Source organism: Myripristis murdjan, chromosome 10 (genome assembly GCF_902150065.1).
Source record: "Myripristis murdjan chromosome 10, fMyrMur1.1, whole genome shotgun sequence".
NCBI lineage: Eukaryota > Metazoa > Chordata > Actinopteri > Holocentriformes > Holocentridae > Myripristis > Myripristis murdjan.
Genome location: NC_043989.1, coordinates 17,005,167 through 17,026,116, shown reverse-complemented (window position 1 = coordinate 17,026,116; position 20,950 = coordinate 17,005,167). Strand labels below are relative to the sequence as shown.

General features: G+C 45.8%; 1 protein-coding gene across 2 annotated transcripts in view; it reads right to left on the bottom strand.

Annotated features, from left to right (window-relative positions):
- The window catches only part of ebf1a (EBF transcription factor 1a), a 59,241-nt gene that overhangs the window by 17,618 nt on the left and 20,673 nt on the right, over nt 1-20,950 (bottom strand). For both annotated transcript variants that reach the window (XM_030062226.1, XM_030062228.1), the window contains exons 7-10: nt 9,983-10,064; nt 9,535-9,676; nt 6,937-7,067; nt 5,345-5,471 (exon numbers count right to left, since the gene is read on the bottom strand). In XM_030062226.1, coding sequence (XP_029918086.1) covers nt 5,345-5,471; nt 6,937-7,067; nt 9,535-9,676; nt 9,983-10,064 — 482 coding nt within the window. The remainder of the gene's footprint in view (nt 1-5,344; nt 5,472-6,936; nt 7,068-9,534; nt 9,677-9,982; nt 10,065-20,950) is intronic.

Genomic DNA, 20,950 nt, shown 5'->3' with positions numbered 1-20,950 from the left:
AACACAATGAGAGGAGGAGGAGGAGGAGCGGGGAAGGAAAGATGCAGGAGAAGAGAAGAGGAGGGGGTGCAGGAGGAACTATAGAAAGTGCTGGTAGTGTCCACTAGCCCTGTCTCTTCCTCTTCCTGTGTCACTCCTGTGTGTTTACGTGTATGTGTGTGTGTGTGAGTGTGTGTGTGTGCAGGGTGAGTGGGTGAGTGTACTTGCAAGGTTAGGTAATTGGCTCTGAGGCCTGATGTTAACACTTTAACAGGCCCTCAGACACTGTGTAAGGAGCTGATCATATCAGAGCCCACTGTGGAAGCTGCTTACGGTCTCCCTCTCTCTCTTTCTCTCTCTCTCTGTCTCTCCCACCCTCCCTCTCCCTCACTCTCCCTCGCTCTCTCTCTCTCTCTGTCTCCCTCTCTCCCTCTCTCCCTCCCCTCTGCAGTCTCCAGTGCTCAGGTGTGATCTCATAAGCGCTGGTAGGCGATCGATGCCGCCAGTGGCAGGGGGTTCAATAGCCCTGAATTACGGCTTCATTTCTCTCTCCCCCCCCCACACAGATGAGAGCTGCGCTCCCCCCATCACCACCATCACACACACAACACACACACACACACAACACATGCGCGCACATACATACATACAACACCCCCACCAACTACTCACAATCCAGATCAATACCTTACAATCTAATTTTTATCCATTTTTCCATAAACCCTGAGATTGCGTTTATTTGCAGAATCCGACAAGCTAAATAAAGCATCGCTTGAACATGTCAGGGAGACTAATGCATGGCTGGAAATTCATACACAGAAAACAGATGAGTTGTGCTTTTTGCTCCTAAAGGAAGGGAGAAGCTGGGGGAAGGAGGAGGAGGGGAGGAGGAGGAAGAAGAGGTAGGGATGGAAGGGAGGGGGGGTTGCTAAGAGATTCTACAAATCAGTGAGGTGTGGATGCTGCTACAACGTAAAGTCTAATTATCTGTTGCAAAAAAGTGGATGTCAACAGTTAACAATACCTGACACCATGGATCCTCGGTGGGAGAATGCAAATTTAAAAAAAAATCTGGATGAAGTGCGCATGCTTGAATGAAGCCATGAGGAAAAAAAAAAAAAAAAAAAAAGAAAGAAATCATTTCCCCCGTGAACACCGCCCGTTTCAGCGGGGTATAAAATAATCTATGTTCTAAATTCATTTACATCCTCATCATGGAGCAGATGCTCCTATAATAAGAACGCTACATGCTAAAGAGGGAAGACAAGCCACATGGTGCAGAAAATTAATCTCAATCCCAAATAGAGGTGTGAATTTTCCTTGCAGTTAAGACAGTGTGCAGTAAAGGTGAACACGAGTGTGTGTGGAGCTATCTCAGCCAGCCCTGTCTCCAGCTGGAGAGCAGCCGTTTTAATCAACAGCAAGCCTCCACCCAAGCTCAATAAAAGACAGCATTCACAAATAGGAGCGAGACAAGTAATTGACCACCCCATGGTTGCACCCCACTTTTATTGCCAGCTGACTGAGTGCTGCATTTGTGTGTGTGTGTGTGTGTGTCTCGGATGTATGTGTGGGTGTGTGCTCATTGCATTAGTGTGTATACGTGTGTGGTGTGACTGTGATGTGCATATGAATGAAAATAAGTTTGCAAGGCTGTGGTAACTATGTGTTCGTACAAAAATACAGATGAGGTCTTTGATGCCTGCAAAAGTCTGATTGTATTTGGACTATAACAGTCAAAAAGTAGCATTTTTTTTTTTTTTTTACTATTTGGGCATCAGATAAATTCACAAAGTCAGGGTGCTCAAAGAAAAACAATCTATCTCAATATGTGAGACTTCATGGCAGCTAAAGTGAGTTAAAATCTTAGATTGTGCGTTCATAATGAGTGCTCCTTTCCAGGATTTGTTGAGAGCGAAGTGAAAAACAACTGCCCGGCCTTCCTCCACTCCAGAACGAGCTGGGAGCACAGGGCTGGGAAGTGAGAGGTGGTGAGATGGTGAGAGATGTCAGCAGCATCCCGTCTGGTTTAAATTCTGTTCTTGACTTTTGTCTTTTCTCTTGCTGCTCCTGCTCCTCCTAACGGCCTCCTTAGCTCAACTGACTGATGCTTCCCACACACCTAATCTGCACTCAGTGCTGAGAAACTACACCTTAATGTTTGTGCGCGTGTGTATGTGTGTACGGGTGTGTGTGTGTGTGTGTGTGCCTGTGGGTGTGCATGGTGCCAACGTTAATGTGAGCCAGCAGAGCCTTTTAATATCAGCAGAAGCTGTGGTGGAGGCACTAAGCAGACAAGGCTGCATACTGAGGAGGGAGGCACTGCCTTCTGAACGACAAGGGCGATTCATCAACACCCCCAATCTATGGCCAGTATCCCCATGTCACACACTCACACACACATATACACACACACACACACTCACACTCACACAGGCCCTAGTGGCAGAGAGCATTATCACTCTATATTGCAGGGGGGAAAAGAAAAGGGAGAGGAGCTTTGATGAATGGTATAAAGACAGCAATCCAGAAAAAGGTGATACACAACTAAACATGGAAATGCATTTGTACAGGGGGAGGGGGGTGGAGGTGAGGAATGACCTGGTAATGGGAGAGGTAGGGAAAGACAGAGTGAGAGAGAAAGAGAGAGAGAGAGAAAGAAAGAGATTAGGGTGAGAGGAAGAGCTCTCAGCCCCAGAGGTGGGTGAGGCAAAGGGCAGAGTGAAAAAGAGAAAGGGATGAAGGGGGATAAAGAGACAGAGGAAGAGCAGAGAATGAAAAACATTCTTTCATTCTTATCAGCGGAGAGCTTAATTGCCTTTGATGAGTCTAATTGGAGCTTTCTGAAGTCTAATGGCAGAGGAGTCCTCAGAGACGGCAGAGGACACATTACTGTAATAGCTCCTCTCTGAATCTCCTCTGCACCAAAGTCCCCTGCCCGTCTCCTCCTCCGTCCCGGGCTGCAGCTGAAATTCTTTCCACTCGACGACGGGTGGTTGTGGAGTATCAATGATCTCACGGAGGGGGGAGTAACCCTATAGACGGGTACGTGTGTGTGTGTGTGTGTGTGTATATGTATGTGTGCACCGTGCATGTGTGTAAAGTAGCAGTAGCAGCAGTATTGGGTATGTGTTGACTTAATTAGGTCTGTGAGCTGCTCGCTTTCCTCTCCTCAGCAGAAGTTGATTAGCAATGCCAGCTGTCCCCGATGTAATTCAGTGTGTGCATGTGTGTCTGTGTGTGTGTGTTGGTGCGTGCACATGTATATATGGGTATATGCACGTCTGTGAGGCTGTGTTTGCGTGTGTGCATGTGTGTGCATGTGTGTGTGTGTGTGTACTAGCTGCCAGCTGCCACGCGGTGCTGCCAATCCTCCATGATTAGTACCCACTGGCAACTGGGCTCAAACTGGTGCCAACCAGACCCAGGAGGGCAACATGGCCCATGGTAATCCTCCATCCATCCCTCTCTCTCTCTCCCATCTCCCATCCTTCTCCTCTCTTCCCTTGCTCATCCTCCTCTCAGTCTTTCCACTCTCATCAATTGCTTTCCCCCCTCCAAATCCTCTGCTCATCCCTTTTTCCTCTCCTCTCTCTCTGTCTCTGACTCTCTTCCAAGATACCAAATGCTAGCAGGTTGCAGGGATACACACGACCAGTTGCTATAGGAAGAAGTTAAATGATAGAATAGACTGATAAAGGCGGTATCAGAGAGGTACAAATACCCTGCGAGGGTGCTGAAATAGTAGCCGAGGCGAAGTGTGTGAAGAGGAGTGGCATCACTGCCTTGACACGGTTGGCTGTGTCACTGTGAAGGCGCCAGTGCTTGGCAAGCAGCACCACTGTGTGTGTTCAGCTCCCAGTGGATGACCTCTTGCTACCCCTCACCTGTTGAGATTCTCCTGTCTCTATCCACAGACGCCTCCCCGGCAGAGGAAAGGGAAATGAATTCGTTCAAAGAAGCAGTTTTGAATAAGTGAATGTGACAAGGTGAAAGAGTGGAGGCTTGGGAAAAGAGGAAAGAGGCTCCCACATGTCTGGCACATAAAATGGGTTCATGCACACATGCAGCAGACACACGCACACACACAGTAATACATACATACACTCACACACATATATATACACACACGCATTCATGTACACACAGTACTATGGGTTTGGCAGAGTGCAGGCTGTTGGACAGCTCTGGCACGGCAAAGGCTGCCCACCCATCTGCCCTCTGTCTCAGTAATGTGGTTACTTGTCGATGTGTGTGTGTGTGTGTGTTTGAGTGTGTATATGGCTTGGAATACATTCACACATGTACATAAAACACACATAGGCAACATATCACAGTCTCCTCCACGGGTACACAAACATCGAATGTATGCATGGATGCTGTCCATGCACAGTAATTAGGGCACACACAAGATGCACAAAATCCACGCTGGCATAAACATGTGAAGCACACGCTCTCTCAATGGTGATTTTGTCAAATGTTGGCAATTCCAGCCGGGGCTTACAGCCTAAGTCTATCAGTGGTTGAGATTACAGACAGATTTATGTGATTCACAATCTCCCCGGGGACCCGTGGCCTCACGTTGGTTAATCACCCCTTCACATTCACTCTCTCCGCTGCTCTCTTCACCAGCAGCGTTGCTGTGGCTCTGCACCGCTATGCTACGAGTGCAGCACTCGAGCTATTCTTGGCCCTGTGCTCTCTGTCAAAAATCATGTTCACTATCTGGACCTCTTCCGTCTGACCTTGGGGTTAAATCTGAATAATCCCAGTAATCAGAAGGTTAAACTGTCTCCTGACCTCCACATTCTCCATGAAATAGGGAAAATCTTGGAAACACCTTTTCCTGTCTGGACACTGTGGTGCACCTGCTCATCAGTGGGCTGTTTGACTGAATATTACTAAAGTGAATTATTATTATAATCTTCTTTCAGAACCACTGCACAGAAAATGCTAAAGTGTAAACTGCTTTCCAGGTTTGATTAAGGCAGATGTTGAAAACATACTGGAATAACTGGAAATTAACAGATTAAAAAAATACACCCAGAATAAATTTAACCAATTACGAAATACATGATGCAACATGTTTGTCAGTATTTGGGTTTCAGCACATTTAAAACTGCATGTTATAACAGTCATACTTCTTGCTTGTGTGTATACAGAACATAATTCTGGTTAAAGTCAGCAGTGAAACACTTTATGTCCATCACTTCCTGTCAGCTCATCATTTCCTGTTATGTTACATGACTCCTCCATGTGTCATTATTTCCCGCAGCTGGACAGGCAGTTAGTTAACGGAGTGGGATTTGAGCTGCAGTGTCTCCTTTGACTGTGCCGTGCATCAGTTTGTGTGTGCAGGTAGTACCTGTGTAGATGAAGCGTCCAGGTGTGCCCTTGCAGAACTGTTTGGATTTGTAGGACAGCGTGACCTCCACCACCCCGGGAATGTGTCTGGGTGGAGTCTGCACACGAATGGCATGGGGCGTGATCAGCTACAGAGAGGACAGAAAGATTTATGAAATGAAAATTCACATCTAAATGTGTACTCAGCGGACTATTGCTTGCCGCGTCTCTCTTTCTCTGTATAATCAGCCTGAAAATGATGTGTTAGCGCTAAAGCCCTCAGGTGGCCCTGTAGCCCAAGGCAATGTCACTGTGAGGCTTAGGATGCTTATCGGTGTTGACATGGACTCTGTAAGAGAGGTTCAAAAGCAGTTATCTGTTTATGAATAAAACACACTCTCCTCCATATACGTCCATTACGCAGTATAAGAATATGTATAATACGCTCATCTCTGCTGCCCCTGTCTCTGTGTCTGTCAGCAGAGGCTGTCTAGCTGCCATTAGCCACATTAAAGCACCACTGTGTCTTAAACAGGCCCACTTAGTGTAGCTGATGAGCCCACTCGCCATGTATGTGTGTGTGCGCGCTGAAGTCTCTTTGAAGGAAACGGTAACAAGACAAAACACAGATGAGACCTCACTGAGAGCTCATTTTCTGCCCGTTACGCCAAACTACCAGTCAAAGCTAGCGGCACTCAAAGCTATCAGTGCTGCTGCCAGAGCCCTGTGTGTGTGTGTGCGCATATGTGTGTGTGTGTGTGTGTGTAGGCATGTGTGTGTTGTTCTAACTGTCCCTTTCATTGCTCACTTAGTTAGGCTTTCATTCTCCCATTGTCTGGCCCCACTCACCTCTCAGAGAGATAATATAGGAGCTTTTTATAGAATTATTCCTTTACTAAAGAGAAAGCTGTTTAGCTGCGCTGTTCACTGACCTTCAATTTCACACATACACTACATTTACATTTTAGTCATGTGGCAGATGCTCCGCACAAAGAGATTCGTACTGTACGGTGTGCACATTCCAACGAGGCAGACGCTAACGTAATGAAAGACAGAGAGGGAGCTGAACTGAGAATCTCGGTTTTCAGGATGACAAAAATAAGAGCTGCCACAGTACGTAGGAAACGGGAACGAGACGCAGGCTGCTGCTGAGACTGTACAGCATTTTCTGAGTTGGCGTTACAGTATTGAGTATTGAGAGAGGGCCTATTTTTAAAATATTTTTTAAGAAATGTGGTCAGGATACGCCGAGGAACACAAACGTGCACACATAAACACACTTGTTCTCTCAGCTGTTCAAACACACGACATTTAGTCTCATATTTAGTATTAAAATCGTCTTTATGCTGAACCAACTGCCGCTGGGATGAGATGTCTCACTTGTTTCCAATCCAGATTCACTAGTTTCAGAAAATATGTAAATACGTCGAAACAAGACAAAATAAGGCCGATCAGTATCTTGTAAATGTGCACTTGAAAATGGCACCAGAAAATTCTGCTAACAAGTCGATTTGCATCAGAAACAAGTGGGATTATCGCATCTCACCGGCAGACTAAATATGAATAAAGAACTAAAAGGAGGTAGAGATTTTTTGCAGTGTAATAATCACTCACCTCACTCCAGACAAGCATGGTGCCAAAGATGACCTGTAAGCCGTCGAAGAAGTTGTCCCCGATGATGATAACGGTAGCGCCCCCTGTGGTCCAGCCTTCACTGGGGCTGATGGCTTTGATGCTGGGGGTTGCTGGGAGATGGACAGACAAATTAGCTGATAGTCTTGATACAGTCGCCTAATGGCAGCCTATGGCTATTGACACTAAGTACTGTCCGCTCTTTTCTCTTTCTTTCTCTCTTTCTCTGTCTAGCTCACTTTCTGTCACACACACACACACACACACACCCCCGCACGCATGCACACACCACCTCTCTCCTCTCTCCCAAGGGTCGGGGCGAGCAAGGAATACTAATCAGAGTGATTATATGCACCCCGTTATTAAACATCACCCCTGCCCTGCGTGTGTGAGGGCAGCGGCGGTGCGCTTGTTTTATGACACGTGGCAAAGCGTGCGGGCGTGTAAATGTCAGGTGTGCTGAGTGTCTGATCAAAGGCCACGCGACCAGGGAGCAGAGCAGAGCCAACAGTAGCTCAGCCCTCCGAATACGACACCTTCATTAGCCCAACACTCTGCTCTCGCTTAGCCGCCCATTCCGTATCTGTGTAACCATCACCATGCCCGGCCGCACACGCCACAGATTTCAATGTAGGATGTTGAATCACAGTGTTTAGAAATATACATAGAAATACTGGAATGTAATACACAGGATAAGAGCAATGAAACCACATGTTCACAACACTTTAATAACTCCCATTCAATATAGTTTTCGACCTTATCTGCTGGTATTATGGTTCGGAGATTACTTTATGTGATTGAAGAAAAGAACAGCATCAGGGAAAATACACGTTTATACAAACTAAATCTCCTCTCCTTAACAGATATGCTGCTTGTCAGACATGCTGTAATTCTGTAAAGCGGCATAATCCACTTTAGAGTAGGCTGACTTTTCTCCCTGCGGCCTAGCGCCTTTGCTCTTTGCCTGACTCCCTGTTCTGTTGATCCTCCCCAACAAGCTGGAATGATATTTAGCCCCCTGATAGGCCTGCAGAGATCAACGCTCACCGAGCAGCAATCTGTGGCCGTAATCTTGGCCTAAGATGCCTCTTTTTTCACAGGCGCTGATATTATGTGTGTGCCATGTGCGTGTGTGTGTGTGTGTGTGTGTGTGTGTGTGTGTGTGTGCGTGGATTAACCAGATGGTGGAACGTGAATCCATGTGATAGGATTATACTTTGGGGTGTTCCTCGGTGCCATCTGTTCAACTCTATGCACTGCTCATCTATTACTGCCTGAAATGGGCCCCCAAAGTTGTGTAACATGCACACACACCCAACACACATCCGCGCACGCACACACACACACACACACACACACACACACACAAACACGCACACAACGGTACTCAGAAAAAAAGTGAGAGCAAAACATAGAAAAAACACTTTTTTCTTTCTTTCATTCTTTCCTTCATTCATTCTTTTGTTCTTTCTTTCTTTCTTTCTTTCTTTCTTTCTTTCTTTACTACTTCACTTCATCTGTTCTCTATACTGCCGCTCAACCCCCCCCGCCCCACTCTTATTTTCCTCTCTGTTCGGTTCTGTTGCTCCTGTTGTTCCACTTTCCAAACCCCATCATCAAGAGAATAGAGAATCAGAGAAGAGGAAATTCCCAAACAAATCTCTCTGACACAGTGAACATCTGTTAGTGTACTGCTCTCTCTGTGCAAGATCCAAGTCTCACTGACGTCTCCAATATGTCTCGGCTTTGTGAACTTTTCTAATCGTCTGTGAGACCAGTCGCAGGACAAGTGGTTCGCCTTACCTCTGGAGAATAGTCATTAGGAAGACTTAACCATAACATTCAATCTTAATGCAATCTACTGTACGCCATCACGTAAATCCCTTCTTAGTTTTTTTGTCATTATCGTCCCTGAGGTTGACTTTCCTCAAAGAAAAAAAAAATATGTTTCTCTTATTCAATGTCTGGGAAATCGAAATGAGAAAATAACTGGATTAGGGACTTGGGAATCAGTGCGGGCCCTTAAATCATGTGCACATGTCATTATGAAGTATTAAAGGTTTGAGTCTGACTGTGCATGCGTGCGTGTATGTGTGTGTGTATGGGTGTGTATGGGTGTGTTTGAGAACCTGAGGGATGGGGAGTGATGGAGGACTGGAGGATAAAAGCAGGTCTCCTAGGAAATAAAGCCAGTGTTGGCTTTAAGCAGAACAGACCTCATAAGACACATAGTGCTTATGCGAGGCAGAGTGGAAGGCCCAGAGGCAGAGACCTGAGGGGAGCAAGCCACAAGGGAGAGACAAGAGACTCACTAGCTGCTGCCTCTCTTAGCGCAAGTTAGAAAGCCCACAAGAGAGGAAAGTGAGAAACCAAGAGGAAGCAGGGGAGAGATAAGAAAGACAGAGAGCGGGTTTGAGAGGGATCGAGTGGAGAAAGGAGACGGGAGAGGGGAGCCTGACAGGGGATGGGGGTCAGAGAAGGAAAAGGAGGGGGCGGTGGGGAGCCAGGAAGTGAAGAAGACAAAGGAAGCATGGTGAATGAATGATGAGGGAGCAAACCGTTTTTGCTATGATTTAATACCGTGTTCCAGGTAAGACGGTGTTCCTTCTGAAGGGTCCAGCCTTCGAGCCCGACGGCCATGTTTGGAGTTGTTGTGCACAAACATGTTGTCGGAGACGGCCAGGACGTGTCCCTCCACGCTCACCGTAGTCGACACAACCACCTGAGACAGGCAGGAACACCGATTACAAATTGCACAACTGAGGCCTAGATTAAAATACCTAAAAAACCTTTTCTCAAGAAAAAAAAGATACAATATACACCAACTAATTACCTTCTAACTTGGGAGTGTTGAGCCCTTTTTTTTTTTTTTTTTTTTTTTTTACATAATTAGCAAATAGCACTTGCACATTAGTGTGAACTTATCTTTGTTTTTAATTTCCCAACTGCAGTATCGGGTTAAATTCCTCGTGCATATTCCTTGTGAATAATTGTGCTTCTGCGTACAAGCACATAAAACATATCTCACCTGAAAACGCCTCATATCTCGAGGGTTCCCTGCATTCTTCAGGCAGTTTTGGTTGCACTTCAGGAAGAACTTGAGGAAGAACCTGCCAACACAGAAGAAAGAGAGAGAGAGAGAGAGAGAGAGAGAGAGAGAGAGAGAGAGAAGAAGAATGAATGACTGAAGGATTAGTTGTCTGTCAGGGAGCATACAGTATGAGCTGAAAAAAAAAGAAAGAAAACTAACTAACAAATGGGACAGGAATGGCAGAAGATGCTCTCACACTGATCCATCAGTTGTTTAGGAATCAGGGCCATTTTCTATGTAAAAAAAAAAAACAGCTCAGGGGATATCAAGTGAGACGCTTCCCTCCACATCCATCTCGGAGCTGCCGTCACAGCTTGCTATAAACTCACAGAGGCAGACGCAGGGCCCCCCTAGCTGCAAAGCCGTGTGATGGAGGTTGTGCTGTAGCTACTATGCAGCACGGTGTTGCCATTCCTGCCTCTCTCAATCTCAGTGTGAGAGACCACATCAACAGCACCTGCCATGCATTATTAATGGGCTGAGATGGCAAGTATGGCTACCCACATCAATACTTAATGAGGGAGGGGGGATGGGGGGAGGAGGGATGGGATGGGAGGGAGGGAGGGGGAGGGATGGAGGGAGGGCCGGAGGAGTAAAGGGGGGTGGGTGGGGTGGACGGGAGCACTAGAGGCCTGAAAAGCAGAAAAGGGGACGGCTGACAATTTATTCCCTAGCCCCACCCTTAGGCTTGATGCCTGATAACTTCTTCTTTAACTGAAACTACATCTCTGCTTCTCTGCGCTCCTCCTCCTGTGCCCTGCATTGTCTGTCTCTCTGAGAAAAAAAAAAAAACTATATCAAATGAACCGCGAAAATAAACAGCGCCATGTACAAATAAACAGAAACCCTTAAAAAGGGGGAAAATAAAACTACAACATTTCCCGGTCCCCCCCTCCTCCCTTTGAGGCAGCTCAAAGAAGTGCTGACAGCTGAAACTGCTTACAATACAGATCTCCAGCAGCCAGAGAGAGAATCACTCCTTTGCTCAGCTTTTCTTTCATATGTCTTATTTTCTCCCCTCTGTTCATTTGTTATGGCTCGGATTCTGCACTGGGCAGCGTGTTTGGAGCCAACTGCCTTAGATATAACCATGCACGAGCAAACGCATCACACGTACACAATTTTACACACACACACACACACACACACACACACACACACACACACACACACACACACACACACACACACAACCATGCGCGTGCAAGCACACACACACACACACACACACACACACACACACACACACACACACACACACACACAGAGCCATGTCAAGAGAAACGCAGTAAGCAGTGTGCCTTGGACAATTGCTTCATCTATAAACACAAGGGAGCAAAGAAGACAAATGGACAGACCAGAGTTCTCCCTCATTTCAAGGGCCAAGCGTACTGCTGTGTGCATTACAAGCATCTGATGTAACAGAAGAACTGGTGAATTTATCCCTGACAACTTCTAAATGCATGACAGCTGGTTAGTGGTAGACACTCCTCTTCAAATATGAAAAAAGACTCCTAAGATCTAAATAACAAACTGTCTTTCTGTCCTGCCTTTTTTTTTTTTTTCTTGTGCTTTGTTTTCGCTCTGATTTATGATGTTGCTGGCGCAAGAGGCTAAATCTGAGCGAGACGGAGAAGGAAAGAGAGGGAGAAAAGGGGGAGAGAAAGAGAGAAAAAGCGAGAGAGAGAGAGAGAGAGAGAGCAAGAAAGGTGGAATGAGAGGAGGTGAAAATGATAGAAAGACAGAGAGAAGAACGGAGCAGAGAGAGTGAGAGATCCGAAAGGAGAGACAGACCACCCTCCTGTATATTTCAGGAGCTGTAGGCCAATATCTCAATAATTCATGAAGCAGAGAGATGGAGGTTTTTTACAGCGGCTGGCGGACCCCACAAGCTGAGGGTCTCCCAACTTGCTTATCTCCCTGAGGTCAGAGAGCAGCCTCGCTGACAGCCGTGGACCATCCACTGGTCCGACACACTCCTCCATCCTTAGCGTGCCTCCTGTTTAATTCATTGACTCCCCTCTTTCCCCAGCTGTCCTCCTCTGAGGTCTGGATGATAGAGGGATGATGGAGAAGTGGAGGGGAGGAAAAGCCTGGGTCGCATGTGTCAGAGGTGACCAAATGAACGGGTTAAACAGCAGGGTTTGGGTTTAGATTGGAGGAAAGAAACAAAAAGAAAAAGCAAGTGGGAAGCAGTGGTGGGATACCAGCTGGAAGGTGAGAGTCAGAGATATTGAGCGTGAATGGCGGGTTGAACCAGAGCGAGAGAGACCAGGAGAAAGTGGCTGTGAAGTATGCCAGTGCGTCCCCTCGGTCTCCTGCATGCGTGGATGACCTGATTCATTATTTACATGACTTAAGGTGTCTGGAGTCAGCCACATGGAAACATTACAAAACTGCAGCATGTTGATTCCTCTGTATCCCATCTCATCTCCCTAGGAGCCAGGGGACCAGAATCACGGTTGCACATACTTACACGGATCGACGGTGGGGGGGATAAAGAGCAAAGCACATTGATATGCAATAGCACAGAGATTACCATAAGGATTTACAGATAATCTGATTGACAGCTGAGCAGTAAATATGGACCTCTAATTCTCTCATTTGGTCTGTCCAACTCACTATTATCATTTTCGCCACACTTTTTAATCAATGAAAAAACCTTTTATTATCCGTTCCTTAATATTTGTTGCTTTATTTTCAATTTTGACCTAATACAGTGTAATATAACAGCACAAATATTCAATTGTATCCAGCTTTTACTGGCAGAGCAGGAAATTGTGGTTGATTTTCGCTGCCAAAAGGACAGCACATACAGAGCCCATATGATCTATCAGGATCTCACCTTTACAGATAATAAAACAAAAATTAAACTGTTTTCACTGGTCATTCAGTGATAGACTGCATAGGCTACTGCTTATTATCCTCATTTTTTCATTATTGCTTTCGCCACCTTTTTTTGCATCTAAGTCTCACTGGTTTCAAGCTGTTTTACTGTGTCGACTCCACAGCTACAAATATTACCACTGCAAATTGCTACACCGGCTGGATTAAATGAAATAAAAACATTTTGCTCTCACGTAATTACCCCAAAATCCAGGAATGGTTGTGGAAGTGAATTTGTGTAAATAACTGCCTGGCCCCTCGAAGCCTCGTGGCATAAATTTGTGAGTGTGAAAACGAACCAACGAACGCATTCAGTAGTTGCCATAGTAATTTAATGATCTCGCACTTTCATCATATCATAACGGGCATTATTTGTCACTTTGGAGCAATTAAATACAAAATCACCCTCTGCCCATAAAAAAACAAAGCAAGGAAAGCAATCATAACACAACTTTTAAGTAATCCCTGTAGCATCTAAATATTATTACGGTGGAGATAAAGATTGTCTAAGCGATTAGCAAACAGCAAGGAAGCCTCCGAGGGACAATTTTGTTATATTTTCTAATAATTTTCTTACATTAGCCACAGATGAGTTAAGGAGTTGTTTTGCTTGTCAAGTGCAACATGGATAACTTCAGAGCTGCATGTTTTTTTTTTTCTTTTTAATCTTTGTGGGTAGATCTGTTTAATTCAACTTTACAGTCCTTTGTTGCACATTGTGCATTACAGCTGTTTGCTTCTTTGAGCTTAAATTTTCTGTTCTTTGCCCCACCTCCTCTTTCTTCTCTCTTTCTGTTTTTGTTCTGATGCCGATGCGCTATAAAAATGGCTGTGGGTGATGCTATAACTCAGCCCCCATCGTCTCTCTCTCCCCCTCTCTCTCCATCCATTTCTGCCATACAGATCATCTCCAGTAGAAAAGCAGTGTGTCTGGCTCCTAATATGCTTCATGAGGTGTGTAATTCACTGTGCTCCGGAGGGGAGCCATTTGTCTCGGGGGTTAACTAAGTGACACAACAGCACTTCCCCATGTCTGTTACCACTGTGGGACTGATAGAGACAGGTAAAGAAATGGACAAAGTGGCGCTTGAGCAATTAAACATTAAGATTTGTTTGGGAAATCAGTCCTAATGAAGTTGGAAGTAATTCTAGATCAAGTGGAAATATTTTAAAGTCAATATAATGTTACAAAGGAAAAAAAAAAGAATGATAAATAGGCTACCAAATTGAAAGTGAAATACGGTGTAACCTCAAAGAATCAAATTCCTCCCTCCTTTCCTGTTTTGTGTATTTTCTTTTCTCCCCCTTGTTTCATTTCTCTTATTCTTTCTGTTCCTCTGCAACTCTTTCTTGCACTCTTTCCGCCATGCATCACTGACACTTCAACCAAGAGGCTGACTGGCTTGTTTCCGTGGTGACCTGTCTCCCTGCCTGCAGTATATGTTTAAGTGTGCACGCGAATGCATGTACACACACACACACACACACACACACACACACACGCACACACTAATTTAGGGAGATTTATGAGGGGGGCCTTGCACCAGGAGCCATGCTGGCTGACCCCAGGGGTGTAAGGGGGCACTGGGTGGGGGAGGGGGCCTGGCTCCGCAGGGGGGAACATTAATAATCCAGAACCAGGTCTGTCTCTGGGCCTGGCCCTGGGCCTCGGACACCAGCCTGAAACAGGCTACAGTGGCCCAGTTTCCCTGGGAGATGAACATCTAGTTCCATAGCCCACTGGCCTCTGATAGTTAGATAGATAGATAGATAGATAGATAGATCGATCGATCAAACAAACAAATTTGCGGCACAATAAGCAAGATACTAGCTTCACAATAAAGGCTAATGGTGAAGTAACAATACAGGGCACTCAGTTTACCTATTGGTGTAGCATCACATCCCAACAAAAGTGAACACTGCGCCCCCACCACTCTGTAAATTCAGCACACACCAAGTATCTAAAAAACGTTGGTGTGCATCTAATATTGCAACACAGATGACTTTACTAATTGTGCTGGAACACCTGCCTCCATGTGAATAGAATCATAGACACATACAACTCAGACAGGGCCACACGCACACACACACACACACACACACACACACACACACACACTCACGCATCCACTGACAGATACGCCTGAAACTGCAAAAGCACATGTACATGAACACACACCATAAGGGCAGAAGGACAAATAGAGAGACAGACCTACACACACACTGCACTCCATTCCTTTGGAGTGCTACTCCTCAAAGTAGCGGTGAGCACCTCAATATTGCCCTCATGTCTATCTTAAGTGTCATGATTTATTCAAATAGAACATCTCACTGCGCTGAAAAATTCATTTCCTGCTCTCTCTGCGCATCGTCCCATCCTCCTCTCCCTCTGTATCTGCTCGATGTGTGTGCATGTCATGTCAGCTGAATTTGCCCCATCGTTAAATATTTCTCAGAACAAATGGACCCTGGAGGAGAGAGATGGTGGGTCAGAGGGGATCTGCGCTGCGCCTACCCGCTAAGGGAGAGGCCCCACTGGGGAACGATAGTTCCTCACTTCCCCCGGAGCTGGAGCTTCAGTCCCAGCTTGGGGACAGAAGTCCCAGAGACACTTAACCAATTGTGTTTCATCCATTTCATCCGAAAAGGATCATTCAAAATTCAACTGAGAAATCGTGCATAGAGCATTGAAAGACAGGCAATGAGATCTCCTCTTCTTGCCATGGAGAAGTCATGGAGCTCTGGGTTCAACAACATGTAGCTTGATGATAACATCACTACCTGTGGCCTGGCATTACACCAGAGCCATGTGAAAAAATGCAACTAAATAAACACATGTGCATGGGTGGGTCTGGGTGTGTATGTGGATGTGTGTGCATGTGGGTGCGTGTCAAATCCATGATGAATAAGAGGCTGTCTTGGTGATGGACAAGCTTGGCAGGCGGTGCTGATTGAAACACTTCCTCTGTCGGGCCTGGCCCATTAATCTGATGGAGACAGAGAGAGGGTGAGAGACAAAGACAGAAAGAGTGGGGGGAGAGAGAGAGAGAGAGAGAGAGAGAGAGAGAGAGAGAGAGAGAGAGAGAGAGAGAGAGAGAGAGAGACCCAGACCATGGGAATAATGGAGGGTCCTGGTCCCTCTCACCTCAGCTCTGTCCTGCCATGCTGGGACGCCCTCCTCCCCTCTTACACTCCTCTTCACCCCAAACCCGAACCCTCCCCTCATGGGACTGACCAGTGAATAATGGCCCTGTCATCAGCCTGGGTAGACGCCACCGCACAGCCGAAGGGTGTGTGTGACCGTGCTTGTGTGTGTGTGTGTGTGACCGTGTATGCATTCGTGCATGTGTGGCTCCCCACATGCTCATTTACCCTAACTGTGCTCCTCTACCTTAGTTGAGGACTGATGTATTCATATTGAATAGTGTTGATTTAAGCACATGTTAAACTTAATGCATAATGCATCGACTATATATAGCTTGATAAAGAGCATTGTGTCAGCCCAGGACCAACCCCATACATTGTGGGGATGAATGTGCCTCTTGCAAAAGTTCTTTCTTTTTGTTCCATTTAAGCACTGTATTAAATCATAACTATGACTGCAACTGTACACAGGCTCAAGGTTATGTTTCTAAATGCAGCAGGATCAGAAATCAGAAACTTAATTAGTGTGCTGTGTTTGTTCTAGGGTGAAAAGTTGTTCTCCACAATGGGTCTTGAGGGAGGAATAGGGAAACAGGAGAGAGAGAGAGAGAGCAAGAGAGAAAGAGAAAGACAGAGAAAGAGAGAGATACAGAGAGAGAGAAAGAGAGAGAGAAAGAGAGAGAAAGAGAGAAAGTAAGACAGAGTGTGTATGAGAGAGAAAAGACAGAGGAAGATTGATACTGAACAGAAACGTATGGCTTCCTACAGTGCCTGTGTCTGTGCGTGTGTGTGTGTGTTTTGGCCTTCCATCGCTCTCTGTTTATCAAACATATTACAGCTCCTTCTAGATTCCTCACCTGCACACCCCCAGCCTGCTACATATGGCCCACCAATCACAAAATAAGGAATCATGCATACATTAGCATAGCTAATGGACTACCCTCTCCATTTAATATGCAAATTTCCTGAAACATTACTGAATGCCGTCTGTTCTAAATGAATAAATTTGAATCGCAATTAGAATAATCCTTTATAATTAATGAAAACTGTCAATTTTGGTTCATAAGTAATTTGATTAAAGTGGTGATGGGACACTTATGAAGTTCATCGGGCTGTGAGGAGTGTGAACACTCCTACGCACATATACGCACACATGCGCATACATGAAAACGTGCACATACACACATATGCATATACACGCGCTGCATGAGGACCAACAGCAGGCCCAGTGCTGCATTATTGATGAAGATGATTAATAAACTTATGAAGGTGGTTGTCACACATGCCAGACCTTTTTTACCCAACACAACTTCTTTCCACTCCTTTACCAGCACGGAGAAACAACAAATCAATCATGCCTTCCTGCCACCTGACAGAGAGGGAAAAAACGGGGGATGGAGCGAGCGAGGAGTGGGAGAGTGATTGAAAAGGCTTCCTGGCCTCTTGGTGCTGTGTCAGTGGCCTGTCTGTCTGCTGGGAGACACTGATGGACTGAGGAACAGAGCGCAGCTGTGGAGCACGGGACGCACACATGTTTACCATGCCAAGTCATTACAGAGGGTTAAATGCTTCTCCATTGTTTCTTAGAGTGACAGGGCAGGGCCACTGGATTTTTTTTTTTTATAAGGTCATAGGGCTTTGCAATATATCCATATTATTTTGATATCATGATGTAAGAGTTGATATTGTCAGAGATTTTTAATATTGGAATACTGTGTTATGGGATGAGTGTTTTAAGGCTGCATTACAGTAAATAGATGCAATTTTCTAAACTTATTAGAGTGTTGTAGCTGCTCTACCGTTTATCTCTATTTATCTGCTTGGTCATGAAGTCCACATTACCAATGACTGTTCAGCAAAAATCTGTTGTCAGTAAATATCTTATGAAAGCATCAATAGTCATCCCTGCAATGTCATATATAACAATTCATATGTGTATTCTGTCAAATGTATTTTGTCCTAGATTTATCAGTGTATGGCCTGTGTGTGCCAGCATGCTGTGGCAGTGCTGAGGAGAGCCTAGCAGTCGAAGGGGGAGGGCAGTGTGTAATTGTTCATCAATATCCCTCTTCACCATTAACTCTATCAGGCTGTGCTGTGGTGCTACTGAGGCCCATAATGGTGTCACTTAAATGAGAGTCACTCAAATGTGTGTGGATGTTCATCGCATGTGCATGTGCACACACATCCATAGCATTTCATTCTATATGTATATATATATATATATATGCATGCACTAGTGTTTGTGCATGTCTCCTTGAATCTATGCGTGCGTGTGTATGTGTGTGTTTTTATGGCTCCAGCCCAATAATAATGGTCCAGATAGTGTAGAGCTTCGTAGACTAATTAGCCAAATCACTGAGAAAATAGCAGCCTGCTAATTAATGGGTATTATGGCATTTCAGAAGTCACAGTTCTAATTGGGAGGGAATGGAGCCTCACATTTTCATGCTGCAGTAATACCCGCTTTATCTGTCTGTCTCTCTGTCTATCTGTCTGTGTCTCTCTCTATGTGGCATGCTTGCTTTTAAAGGCAATCCTCCACATGCACGCATGAAAGAAACAAGAGCTCACACAAGCTCTCAGTTTCATGCAAACACACTATAAGCTCCAGTATGTATATATGCACAGCAAATTCTTGCACACAGACAGCTTCAACTCCACTTTCTTTCCTCCTTTGACCATGGCAGCCACACAGCATAACAGTTCAAATGATCAGACAAGGATCGCTTTATAGAACCTTTCCTATAATCTGACTCATTGCCTTTTATGTTGAATATGAGTAAAATATTGCTACAACTGTGAGGAAAATGCCTGACGCAAGTGCATTAGTGAGTAATATAATCCATCACAAATAATTCTGCTCCGTTCCATTTGTGTGTATGCGAGTGTGTGCAAAGAGAGTGTGTGTGTGTGTGTGCAATTCTCAGCAGATAGCACACACAAAGCTACACATATCCCCTATAGGTTCCCCTTAACCCTATCAGCCTGGTCGGACAATCAAAATAGATTTGCATTCAAATGCCACATGCGTGGTATCAAATATCAAATCAAGCTCGAGTCATTTAGACAGACAGACGGCTAGCTCCTCCCCACCTCCTCCACCTCCCCACCTGCACCTCCTCCTCTCCCCTCCTGAGGTCCCAGGGACTCCCATTCTCCTACTGACGAGCTCTCACAGACACTATCGTGGAGTGACAGGCTGTGGCCAGGGCTTGATTGACAGCCTGTTGATGCTTTCATAACCCCTCTACCCCTTCCCCACCATCGCTTGCACCCCACCCCACCCAACCACACACACTTCCCCACACTCCTCCCCTACTCCTGCACTGGTCTGGGTGTCTGTGATAGCCCCTGGGCTATAGTGCCCCGCAGGCAGCATAGTACTATACATACAAATCACAGTGTGTCAGCCTTGTGAATGGGCCCATTTTGACTTCATCCTCGTAAAGTCAGGCCCCCCTTGAAGTGGGGCTGGATCTGTATCCTGCCTCTTATACTTTCCCTCTCATTCTCACATGCACGCACACAAACATGTACATGCACGGTGCACGCCTGAAAGCGCTTGTACACAGAATCATGATGAAACTTGCACAAAGGCACACACACAGGGATACGCACAGGAAAAATGTCAGATTTAAATGCGGTGCTAATGGGCAGCACCTCACAGGAGTAGGGTATAAATACATCAACAACAGCACAGACACAACCTTGGAACCACATAGACAGTCCCCACACACACGCACACACACACACACACACACTCTCACCACAGCAGCCAAGACCCGGGGCCTAATCTCACACACTCAGCTAGTACACCTGGTTAATGTTAAGAGGGCAGTTATAGTCAATTACACTCCCATATAACGCATAAACCTCCACCCCGCCTGTGCCGAGAGAGTAATTGAAAACAGGCCTTGGACGCATGGGGTCCAGGCAGAGAGTCAACTTCCCACCCCTGACTTTCCCATTCACTACGTGATGTCTTCCCTTTCCATATTCCGGGGGCCTAGGGGCAAATGGAGGGAGAAGGAAGGGTGGGATTGCCATTTGGATATAGGGCAGCGGATATGGAGACGCAGCGTTGCAGGTATTAAAGCGCGGGAGGAGGAAGACAAAGAGGGAGGAGGAGGAGGAAGAGAAGGGAGGAGGTGAGCGCTTTGTCTCCCAGGTGAGGTCCAGGGGAGGAGCTGGCAGGGTTTGGGGTGAGAGGGTGGCAGGATAGGGTGGGGTAGGGAGGGGAGGTTGGGGTTTCATGTGATGGGGGGGATGAGGGTGTTTTGGGGGGGGGGGGTGTTAGTCGGAGTTTGAGACTGACAGGTGACATTACCCTGCGTCATGGCTGGAGGGACAGAGGGACAGAGGGCGCGATGGTTATCCAAGCAGAGAAATGTCACCGTCCAGACACCGCTGTGACACACATATAGACACGCGCGCGCTCACACACAAACACGGGCACGCATACACACACACACACACACACACACACACACACACACACACACAAGCACACAAAGATCCAGGACAAAGGAGTCTGGAGTCTTTGAGAGCGAGAAAGGCTGGCTACAGTGGGCAGAGATGAAGAGATTACATCCCCTCCATTTAAAAAAGGAGGAGATGAGAATAAAGAGAGACAAAGCAGAGGAAAAGGGTAAGAGTCGGCTACTAATCTATTAGGAGTCAACAAGTCTTTTTTTATTCATTCATTCAACTTTCCACACATATGAACTTTTGCATCTAACAAGCACTTTGCATTTCTTTTCTTATTTTTTTTTCTTCTATTTCTCGCTCTTTACATTTTGTCCCTTTTAAATCCGTTCTCTGTGCTTTTCATTAGAGCCTAACCTAATTTTGGCAAAGCTTATAAAATGTCCA